Source organism: Pocillopora verrucosa, chromosome 12 (assembly GCF_036669915.1).
Source record: "Pocillopora verrucosa isolate sample1 chromosome 12, ASM3666991v2, whole genome shotgun sequence".
Taxonomy (NCBI): domain Eukaryota; kingdom Metazoa; phylum Cnidaria; class Anthozoa; order Scleractinia; family Pocilloporidae; genus Pocillopora; species Pocillopora verrucosa.
This window is the reverse complement of record NC_089323.1, coordinates 14,419,381-14,430,478: the sequence shown is the minus strand read 5'-3', so window position 1 is coordinate 14,430,478 and position 11,098 is coordinate 14,419,381. Positions and strand designations below refer to the sequence as shown.

Below are 11,098 nucleotides of genomic sequence, written 5' to 3'. Positions count from 1 at the left end.
CAAAACATGTACAAACCCCAAACGACGTTGTGACGGAAAACTGTGTGATCCAAGCATTCAAACAGTGCATGAAAGAGACTGCATGTCTTGCCCTGTTAAGTGAGTTTCTGACAAGGAAAATGACGTATCATCAATTTTAATTTGGTTGGTTTATGTACAACATGAGTCCTCCATGTCAATGTGGTAATTATTTTACATTGTACTGACCTTGGCATCATGCAATAACCAGCGAAGTTCTATTGCTCGTAATGAAGAGCCGTGGTAATGTTGCACCTGATTGGTGCAATGTCAAATGAACGACAGAATGATCCTCACAATTGAACTTCAATTACAAAAACTGAAACGAAAGAATTGAGAAAAAAATCCGGGCTTACACGGTTTTCAAATGCGGCATCCCATAGTTTAGTTGGGCGGTACTACTGAGCTACGTAGCCTTGTGCTGAAAGCGAGGCCAAGTTTTAGGTCAGTTTATCATATTTTGCTCCCTATGAGGAGCAAAATGCGATAAAGATGAAGAACAGTTCTACCGAGCTTACGACATCTCATTTATTCACGGCGCCGTTATGTTTGTTAAATTTGATTAGAAGGATAAAGCCCCCATTGATCATGTCAATTTTTCTTGAAATATGAAGGCCAAAAAATGATACGTCGTAAAAATTAGGTGGTTTTACTTCATTCTATTTCATTTGCATGGTTTCGACATCACGCCCTACATTGTTCACACTATTGTGGCATTTTTTTAGATAGTGTATTGACCAAAGTACATTGAAGTGACTGTTTGACGCACTTCTTTAGACGAAGCTACGGCGACTTCTGTGTGGCACCTAACAAAGGAGGTTGTTCCCCTCCTGACGGCAGTTATCTCATCTTCACCAAAAGGGAAGGCACGGCTTGTAATGCAACCGATTAGATTTTTCTTCTCACCCAAGATGGAGTTATTCATCACAAGTGCAGCAAGAAAGAAGTTTGTCCACAGAGTAACAGTTTTCTTGTTTTACTTTGTATCCTACGTTTTGTTGTTTCTGGTATTATTTATGAACGGTATCTGAATTCTTATTGACTATTTTCGTTGTCAAAATTTTAGCAGTGATGCTCCTACATTTTCACAGTTAGCACCAACATCCCTGAGGTGTTATTTCCCTTCCAGGCTTGACCCATTAAGATTCTCCTTTTTCGGGGATAGATCGCTTTGCACGTGTACCAACATTTTTAGGGAGAGAAAACACTAAAATTTCAAGTGAAAAAAGATCGTTCGTCTCGATTTAATCTTCTTGAAAAATTTTAACCCATAATCGTAAGTTCGGCATACACGATCCGTTTTTTGCGACTCGAACTTTGTTTGTCTGGTTTTTTTCCTATTATTTTATTAGTAGACAATAACCCCATCACGGGAAAGAAACTTATGTTAAAAGATGAATGCCATCTGAGCATTTCAAGGCATGTCAGGTATGTTGTAAATGTAAAAGCTGCAACATAATGACAATTTATGCCTCACATTTTAACCTAATTTATACCATTCCTTTCGTCTAATGCTTTCTCCTCCGCTTCGAGTCATCTGCTTTCCAATATGTATTAGGAAGTTGCACGTTTCTCTTTAAAAACCTATACAGCATTCTATGCATTTTCATACCAACAACGCCCAATTCTTTACGGGTCTTTTCCTACAGAAGGCAAAACACCTTTGTGTTCATGACTTCCTTTGTGTAGTTAATATCTCGGAAAAATGATGTGATGAAATCGTCAAATTGATTTTTATTTATTCCTATTCCAGTTAGTTTTGGTCGCTTTAGGTTGCCAACAATTTCTGTGTTCATCCATATGGTGGAAGGCCTAGGGAGGGATTGCAGTTGGTGTACTGGCCAGGGTGTGACAAATTTCAGTGACCTCTTATGAAAGCACTAGAAAGGAGTGTCGAAACGTTGGTTTTTGAATTGCAACTTCTCGGTTACATTCATTAAATTTTTAAAGCAGAGTAGCATCAAATCATGTCCGATTGTCCACTTGGTTACCTTGTAAACTTTTACATATCTTATTTGCGAGAAATTGCAATGTGTTGCAAAGGTCAACCGACTCGCGAACATCAGAGTCTGCATTGCTAAGTATCGCTGTCATTTGTATTTCAATCACCGATGAAATGAGGATACAGGTTTTCACCCCTGATTAGAGGCACTAGACAGTAGTGTCGAAACGTTGGGTCTAAGAAATGTAACCTCTGTGTGACAGTCAACACTGGTTTAAACCAGTGTTGTATCAAACCATGTCAAATTTCAGTGAGTTGTTTGTTTCCTGTGGGGAATAAATATGATAGAAAATTTTTACCGAACATACGACGGTAAGATTGAGAGAAAGAGAAAATGGGATGTTTGTTTTGTCTGGTTTATCTCTAATACATTTCTTTTTAGTTATTTTTCTCTTCAGTACTTGGCTTTGAGGAAAAAGTTATGCATAAAGGATCATAAAGATCCCAAAAACTTATGTGAAAAACATCGTTGCTTTAATTATAAATGAAAGGTATAAAGGATATGGATGGAACATGGGCAGAAGTGATGACGTTATGTGTCTATTTTTCCGTTAAAAAAAGTCCTTAGCTGCTAAATTACTTCAAGAAATGTAAACAGTTTATAACCTCTTCGTTACTGCTATAAGAAAGTTTCATTTATGGATAAGTAAAACTTATCGATTTACGTTTTAATAAATATTAATTTTGGCAATAATAACGGGAGATAACTCAAAACAAAAGAAAGAACCTGTTTTTTCATTCTGAGGAGTTTGTAAAGGAAAATATTTTATTCATAATGTCATACGAGGACTACACACACACACATATATAAATATATATAGGAAGTCTGCAAGTCGATTTTCGCGTGAAACAGTGCTCAATACGTTGAAGCAGAGCAGAATAAATAAATATTATGAGAGGAAAAAGTTGTAGTTGCGTCCTTTTTTCCTCTCATAATAAATATATATATGTAAATTTTTTAATGTATATGGTTACACGTATTCCTAATTAGAATTGCAAAATACAAAACAAAACCCGTATTCTCAGCAGCCTTCTCTTCTAATCATCAAACAATTTTCCAGAGACTAACTAATATCTCGTTAAGGTTCAAAATTCTTGGGTAAGTGTAAAAAATTTTAGATAAAGCCGAGAAGATGAGTCACCATGATGGACGTGACAGGTAACAGAAAGATTTTATTAGCAGATAGAGCAGAGCATTTAATTACGTCCCACAGAGCTGTGTATTCATATCATCGGTTTCAGACTATTATTGGTCGCCGTTCTTTGGCATTTTTGTGTTTATGGCCCTTTGTTTCCTTTCAGTTGAAGCACTATTGAATTTTATTTGTTTAAATTTTATTTTGATATCCACACGAGATGAATCTTTTGAAATTCCCGTTGCATTTGACAACTCAACCCCAGCGTTGCACCTGCTCCCTGATTGATAGCGTTTACTCTGTAAAACACTGCAACACTTTCATGTGGTGACAGTCCAAGGGTCACTATCATGCTACTACTTCCCGTCTGGTTGTTTTTTCCTTCTTTGTTAGAACTAACGATTGCAATGCAAGGTAGCACTTTTCATCGAAGTCCAACAAGCCACATTTCTTATGGCAATTTCAGGCGCGATGCCTTTCACTACTTACAGGCTGAAAACCTTACATCCGTCATGGTGGAAAATGAGTCAGAATGCATCTTTCTTTGTGTTGAAGAAACAAAGTGTTATTCGTTGAACTTGGCAGTGTATCCTGACTCCAAAGGTCTTCATCTGTGTGAATTGTTGGCTACTGACAAGTACAAAGCGGCTAAACACTTCCTTGCAAATGATACTTTCCATCATCACAGACCGTGGGTGAGTAATATAGGACGGGCCAATTTAAGAATAAATTTAAGAATTCAATAGAAAAGGGATTTTTCTTCTTTTTGCAGTCTCCATGCGAAAGCGCTCCTTGTAAGAACAGTGCTGGCTGTATTACTGACTATGAACTGAACTCCTATCACTGTAACTGTGAACCTGGATTTTTCGGAACTCACTGCGAACGAGGAGGTATTTTGAAAATGCATCGTTTTCTCTGCTGTATATTGTGGAATTTGCAAAATAAAATACCAGAGCTAAACTTAAATGTTTAATATGCTGATAAAAAGCTAAAAAAGTAAGAGTTTCTCGCATGGAGGCGACCCGCGCTTTAGATTCACCATACTCGAGTCATTGTTTTCTAGATGATTGCGTAGCGTTGTGTTGAGATGTCTGGAAGCTGTCGACAAAAACTTCTGTTGAAAAAATTTGGGGGAAATATTTAGATCAAAAGAATAGCCCGACCTGGCGTGAAGTCAGAAAGTTCAGTTTTCTCTTTCCAGTTGCAACGCGTTTCGAACTCGAACGAGCAACTCTATGGCTAAATGTGTGGTGCAACTGGGCATGCTTTAGTTGGGCGGTACTACTAAGCTAAGAAGCCTCTTTAAAAGGCAAATTTCAGTGAGGTTTTCGTTTACCGTGAGGGAATAAATTATTAAAGAGATGAAGACAACATCTCATTTTTCACAGCTTTGTTACGTTGGTTAAATTTGATTAGAGGAGTAAAGCCACCATTGATCATCTACATTTTTTGTGAATACGTAAGTCAAAACAATAATTGATCGTGAAAATCAGGCCGCTTCATTTTATTTTATTTTGTTTTCATGGTTGCAACATCAGGCCCTATACTGTTAACACTGTGAAGGCATTTTTAGATAGCGTATTGACCACGGTACATTGAAGTGAGAGTTTGATGTGCTTCTTTAGAGAGCGGAATACGAAGTTCCGGTGACTTCTGTGTGGCGCCAAATAGAGGAGGTTGTTCCCCTCCTGACGGCAGTTATCTCATCTTCACCAAAAAGGACGGCACGGCTTGTAATGCAACCGATCAAATTTTTATTCTCGACCAGGATGGAGTTATTTATCACAAGTGCAGCACGAAAAAAGTTTGTCCACAGGGTAATAGTTTTCTTGTTTTACTTTGTACCCTAAGTGTTGTTGTTTCTGGAATTATTTATGAATGGTATCTGAATTCTTATTGACTATTTTCGTAGTCAGTTGTCGTCGTTTTTGTTTTTGTTTCTGTTTTTTACGAGCTACGATCATCGGCAAAATTTTAAAGTGATGCTCTTACATTTCTCAGTTAACACCAACATCCCTGAGTTGTTACTCCCCTTCCAGGCTTGACCCATTAAAATTCTCCTTTTTCGGGGATAGATTACTTTGCATGTGTACCAACATTTCTAGGGAGAGAAGATGTTAAAATTTCAAGTGAGAAAAACATCGTTCGTCTCGATTTACACTTCTTGTAGAAATTGAACACAGATTCGTAAGTTCGTCATTTAAAATCCGTTTTATGGGACCCGAACTTTGTTTGTCTGTTTTTTCCCTCTTATTTTTCGTAGACAATAATCCTACCAAGGGAAAGAAACTTATGTTAAAAGATGAATGCCATCTAAATATTTCAAGGCATGTCAGGTATGTTGTAAATGTAAAAGTTGCAGCATAATGACATGATTTTTGCCTCATATTTTAACCTAGTTTATACTATATATATTCCTCTCGTGGAAATTCAGAATGACAATTTATGCCTCACATTTTAACCTAATATATACCTTTCCTTTCGTGCTAATTCTTTCTCCTCCGCTTTGAGTCATCTGCTTTCCAATATGTATCAGGAAGTTGCACGTTTCTCTTTAAAAACCTAAATAGCATTCCATGCATTTTCATACCGACAACATCAAATTCTTTACGGGTCTTAGAGCACCTTTGAGTTCCTGACTTCCTTTGTTTGGTTAATATCTCGAAAATGACGTGATGAAATCGTCAAATTAGTTTTAGTTATTCATATTCCAGTTAAAATACGTCCCTTTTCGTGGAGAATAATGGTTTACTCATACATAGTTTTTTGGTCACTTTAGGCTGCCGACACACAATAACCTGAAGAATTTGAAGAACAATTTCTGTGTTCATCCAGACGGTGGATGGCCTAGGGAGAGAATACAGTTGGTATACTGGCCAGGGTGTGGCGAAGAAAGATTGAAGCTCAACTTCTTTGAGCTTGGTAAGACAAATTTCAGGGACTCCTGATGAAGGCACCAGACAGGAGTGTCGAAACGTTGGTCTATGAATTGTAACTTCTCGGTTACATTCGTTAAATCTTTAAAGCAGAGTAGCACCAAATCATGTCCGATTGTCCACCTGGTTGCCGTGTGAACTTTAATATATCTTATTTGTAAGAAAGTTATAGTCAAACTAGTGGTACAAGGGTCAACCGGCTCGCGAACAACAGAGTCCGCATTGCTAAGTACCGCTGTCATTTGTATTTCAATCACCGATGCAATGAAATCATTGTACTCCATCGAGCTTGAGGTCTTGGCCTCCTGTGCGGAGTCCTAAGGGATACAGGCTTTCACCCCTGGTGAAAGCACTAGACAGGAGTGTCGAATCGTTGGGTCTAAGAATTGTAGCCTCTTAGAAACAGTCAGTTAAATCTTTAAATCAGAATAGTATCAAACCATGTCAAATTTCAGTGGGTTCTTTGTTTCCCGTGGGGGAATAAATATGATAGAGATGAAGAAAACAAAAAAAGATTGAGAAAAAGAAAATGGTATACGTTTAAGAGTGTTTTTGCTTTGAGTGACGCCACGATATGTAATGAGAACAAAGGAGAAAAGAGCAAGGAGCCCATGGGAACAAATACACAGGAGGGGCCTAACGTGCAGGAGAGTGCTGGTGACTGAGTGTAGATTGCAGTTTTTCATCAGCCGGGGATAGTACTGACATCCGAAAAATTCTGATTAGTCTTTATTTTCATTTTCCTTGCAGGTGCATCAACTGCCTGAATCTCAGTCCGGAGAAATATTTATTCGCGCAGTTATATTAGCATAGTGATATCATACCAATTGCTATGGAAGCTGCTGCAAACTTGAAGATAGATAATAAAGGCTCAAGTTGCAATGTTTTCTGAATATTGATTTTGCTGAAAGCCAAAAATTTTAGAGCAAGTCCCATCTACTCTTAATAAGCCACTGTGGTGTATTTTGAGAGAGTTGAGAAACAACTGCGCTTTCGTCTTCTGGTGTGGTAGGAAACTGGGAATAACAACAGATGGCGGAATGTTCAGTTAAAGTATAAGACAGTGCGAAGGAGGGGGTAAACTGAACATTCCGCCATCTCATGCAGGTGGAATGTTCAGTATTAGACAGCGCGAAGGATCGGGTAAAAAGTGTTACACCGGAAACTTTCTTTAAAGGCCTGTCGATAATCGTTATATAACAAATCTTTTCCACATTCCACTTATACTCATGCAAACATGCAAATCACTCGGTAATTCATTGATGACCGATCAGACACATCTATTTCACATATTTTGTTAGTTCTTTCAATATTGATCCGGAAACTATAACCGTCCCAATCTACGCCCTTTATGCGTCTTTAACATTAACTACAGAGTCGGCTTTGCGCAGTCTCTGCGTCAACACATGCTTACGGAACACGGAATTTGTTTTTTAAGCAAGAAATGAAGAAAAGTAAAGTGGCGATTTCACGCCGCATTATAATATTAATTTTATTACTCAAGTCGGGTGAGTGCAATATCTAGCCGCGTCTACGGCTTTTTATGCAAAAGCGGAGCTTATTATTTAGTTATTAAGTATGAAAATGTAGCATTGTGTTTACAAAATGTTTCTTAACTGTCAGGTACAACCTCACACTCTTATAATCAATATTCAATTGATCATGCAATTTAATTGTTTACAGAAAACTCAATTTTCACGGCGCAGCTTTAGATAATTAAAACATATTGAGGAGAAAGAAGACTTAGATGTTCAATTCGGTCGAAACATTACAATCTCAGAGAAGTATTACTGAAAACATTTGGAGTAAAAGTTAATTAGCATATGTTACCATGAAGCTAAGAAAATTATGCGTTTTTTTCTACGTGCAAATCGATTTAAGTGTACTTGGTTTAAAAAAATCTGTCAAATTTATGGTGTTGCATAATAGCATGCTAGTGCACTATCGAACTACGAGAAAAGGCATCTCAATTTGCTCTAATGCTTCTCTCAAATCGCCTAATTATTAGCCATTTAAAAGTATAATATTCATCTATAGTAATTCCCTTTCGAAAAGCCAAACGCGAACTAGCATGATAATTGTAAAGCTTTTTATCAAAAAACGCTGAAATTTTCGAAAATGCCGCAAAAAAACTCGCTTATTATTAAAAGAAATTACGGTTTCTTGAAATAGGTTTTGGTGTCTTAGCTTTTTAAAATTATCCCGTCACCACGGTAACTAAAAAGATCAGGATATGGGACGAGTCTTTGGCTCTCTGTACATTTTGAGGATAAATGTTGTTGCCGAAATTTCAACCATCCTTAACCTTTTCTCGTTGTCGTAAAATCGCAAAGAAGGGGGCATTGATTATTCCTGGCTACTGCAGCATCATAAAGATGATAAGAAAAACACTGCATTATCACACGAAGAGTTTGCCATATCAAACTCTTTCCCCAGTGCGACGAACATTTGTTTTTCTCGGTTCCAGGTGTACGCAACCACTTACCCCACGTAATGCGCATGCTCTCCGTTACGAATTTTCAAAATGGCGTACAGGTCAAAGAGGGAAATTAAAAAAACAAAGCGATTTTGTAAAGAATTCTCAACATACACCCTCGTTAGAAAGGCGAATCCACGGAAGAAAGATACAAAACTGTATGACATTGAGATCGATATGATATTAAATCGATACCGAGGGCCCGTTCAATTGCCTTCCGCCCTGATTATTAGCTTTCTTGACAGCTTTCTGAAGACAGAATACTTTCTTTCTGAAGACTTCTGGTATGCGGCTATTGATTATTGCACCTCGTATACCTGATTGCTCAAACACTTTGTTTACGATTGTTGAAAGGACCGACTCATGGTTCTCCGTCTTCGTCTTGACATTGCTTTGAAATAGTATAGACTAGTAAGCTGAAACGAAAAATTAATCAGGGAAGTTTACGAAAAATCCAGCAAACAAGCTTTAAAAAGGCATTTATTTAGACTTCATACTTCAACGAACTTCACAAATCTTACTTGTTTATCTTGTAAGTAAACGATGGCAGATTAATTCCCGAAGCGCTTTCTGAGTTTCCCGATCCCTCTCCTACTGCTTTCACGCTTACAAAACAGGAAAAATCAAAAGGAGGGAGATACAGCTGTTTTTAAACGCCATTTGACGAAGGTAAATCTGCTTTTCGTTCGACACTTTACATATCAAAACAAAGGAAATTTGTTCCTCTTATTGATTCTGGCGGTACATTTTTAATTTGCGCCTGCGTAAAAGAGATATCACCCGAGACCCTTCGCTCGGTCGTGTTTTGATCAAAAACGCCTTGTTAATTTCACGCAACCGCTCGGAGAAAAGGTAAAAATGACGAGGGAAAAACTTAACCTTTAAGTCAGAAAATTAGCGAAATAGAAAGCCACAATATTAGAGTTTAATATTTCAGAGGTACATTGAGTGCTTTTTCCGTACAGAATCCGCACGATGGTAAAACATTCGAAAATTTCACTCGATTTGAGTGGGGTGTTGAAGTGGGCGTGGTCACTACATTCATGTTAAGACTATTTGTACCCCATGAGTTTGATATGAAATGCTAATACCACCATTGTTCTTTTCACCCAAGCATGCCTAACGCAATTGGACACTTCAAAAGAACAAAACTGAAAGCCAAGCGACATATTAGCATGCTTTGTGGAAAATTCGATTATCTGCTGATCTTTTGGGTCTACGAGGATTTTGCATTTAATATGTTGAGTACACTGAGATCCTCTTTAGCATATTGTAAATTTTTTTCCCTCAAGATAAGCTAAAATTAGTTCCCACGACGACTACATGGGTCAACGATTATTGTACAAGGGCCTACTGAACAAAGACCACAACAACACAATTAGTTTGGGTTAGGTGCACCCAGGAGCCTTAACAACACGAACAACGCATCATGCGAAGTTTTAGGATACCATCATTTCGCAGTACGGTTTTTTTTTCACTAAAATAATGCATTAAAAAACTTCCGGGCAACAGCGCGACACCACAAACTCCTTCACCTCGCCATTTCTATTTAAAGAGTTTTGCGTCTCTCATGCTCAATTTTCGTGTTTGTTCGATAGCTCATCCTTATTTGGTTATTCAGACAGGAAAAATAAAATTTTGTTTAACTACAGTTGTATTAAACTTCCGAAAGCCGCTTACTACGTGAGTGAATTAGAAAGGAGAACAAGTAGGTCAGATTTATCTATGAAAAGGAGTATATGGTCTCACCTATATATTTTTTGACCGGAAATATTTCCCAGTTAGCCTAATCTATATTCTACCCTTTTTTTCTCATGACTATACAAATCACACAAAATTCATCTCAAAGTCTCTACTCGGCTTCATCAAGAGCAAAAAAAAAAAAAATTGGAGACGGTAACTCTAAATGCTAAAATGAAGGTCACCATATGATGACCTTAATTTTTTTTCTTTTTAAACCAATACTGTTTCATTCTTCGACATTATTATCATATGAGTTTCTACAGAAAAGAAAATTATTTTTTAAAAATTAATTTGATGCGTTTATAATCTGCTACATATTTAAATATCTTCTGACCATTTCAAATGAACAATAACAACAAAAATTTCGTAAAACACATTTGAAAAATCCCACGATTTGTTAAAAAGGGGAAAGTATCACGAAGCTAATCAGATCGCATATGTTCATATTGGGACGGTGCATGATTATCAAAACGGATTTAACGATTAGTATCTAATATGTTTTCCATTCTTTTTTTTTCGAATGTTTAGATGTTATTTCAAAAAGCGGCGAACGCCCACAGGTTGAAATGTTAAAATTAGTGTTTTCATTTTACGCGCATTTGTTCTACTTCGGAGCCACTTTTTCATTTGCAGAAAAAGGGATAGGCAAAAACATAGGTGTATATATAGCGAATATAGCGAATCGAAACTTCGGCGGATACCCCGAGTGTGTGATGGAAACGTAACTAGTAATCGTGCAGTGTAACTGTAACAAAATTTAGTTCATCTTGTCACCCCACAACATGAG

The 11,098-nt window shown here is 37.3% G+C and overlaps 1 protein-coding gene across 3 annotated transcripts; it reads left to right on the top strand.

Annotated features, from left to right (window-relative positions):
* The first annotated feature begins 3,059 nt into the window (after positions 1-3,059).
* Positions 3,060-6,962, top strand: LOC131783725 (protein crumbs homolog 1-like). 3 transcript variants are annotated; one of them, XM_066159641.1, is made up of 7 exons: positions 3,060-3,179; positions 3,550-3,851; positions 3,929-4,046; positions 4,782-4,973; positions 5,420-5,492; positions 5,936-6,078; positions 6,843-6,962. In XM_066159641.1, the coding sequence occupies exons 1-7, from the start codon at positions 3,164-3,166 to the stop codon at positions 6,857-6,859; spliced, it is 861 nt and encodes a 286-aa protein (XP_066015738.1). In that variant the 5' UTR covers positions 3,060-3,163; the 3' UTR covers positions 6,860-6,962. The 3 variants fall into 3 exon arrangements, with proteins under 3 accessions (XP_066015738.1, XP_066015737.1, XP_066015739.1); XM_066159640.1 differs by lacking the exon at positions 6,843-6,962 and having other exon boundaries at positions 5,936-6,394; XM_066159642.1 differs by lacking the exon at positions 6,843-6,962 and having other exon boundaries at positions 3,068-3,179; positions 3,623-3,851; positions 5,936-6,394.
* Positions 6,963-11,098: the final 4,136 nt, after the last annotated feature.

Bases quoted from the DNA above. Each gene is read 5' to 3' on its own strand.
- LOC131783725 (XM_066159640.1), top strand. The intron at 3,852-3,928 runs GTGAGTAATATA...TTCTTTTTGCAG, and splicing joins TCCATCATCACAGACCGTGG to TCTCCATGCGAAAGCGCTCC. The intron at 4,047-4,781 runs GTATTTTGAAAA...GTGCTTCTTTAG, and splicing joins AACTCACTGCGAACGAGGAG to AGAGCGGAATACGAAGTTCC.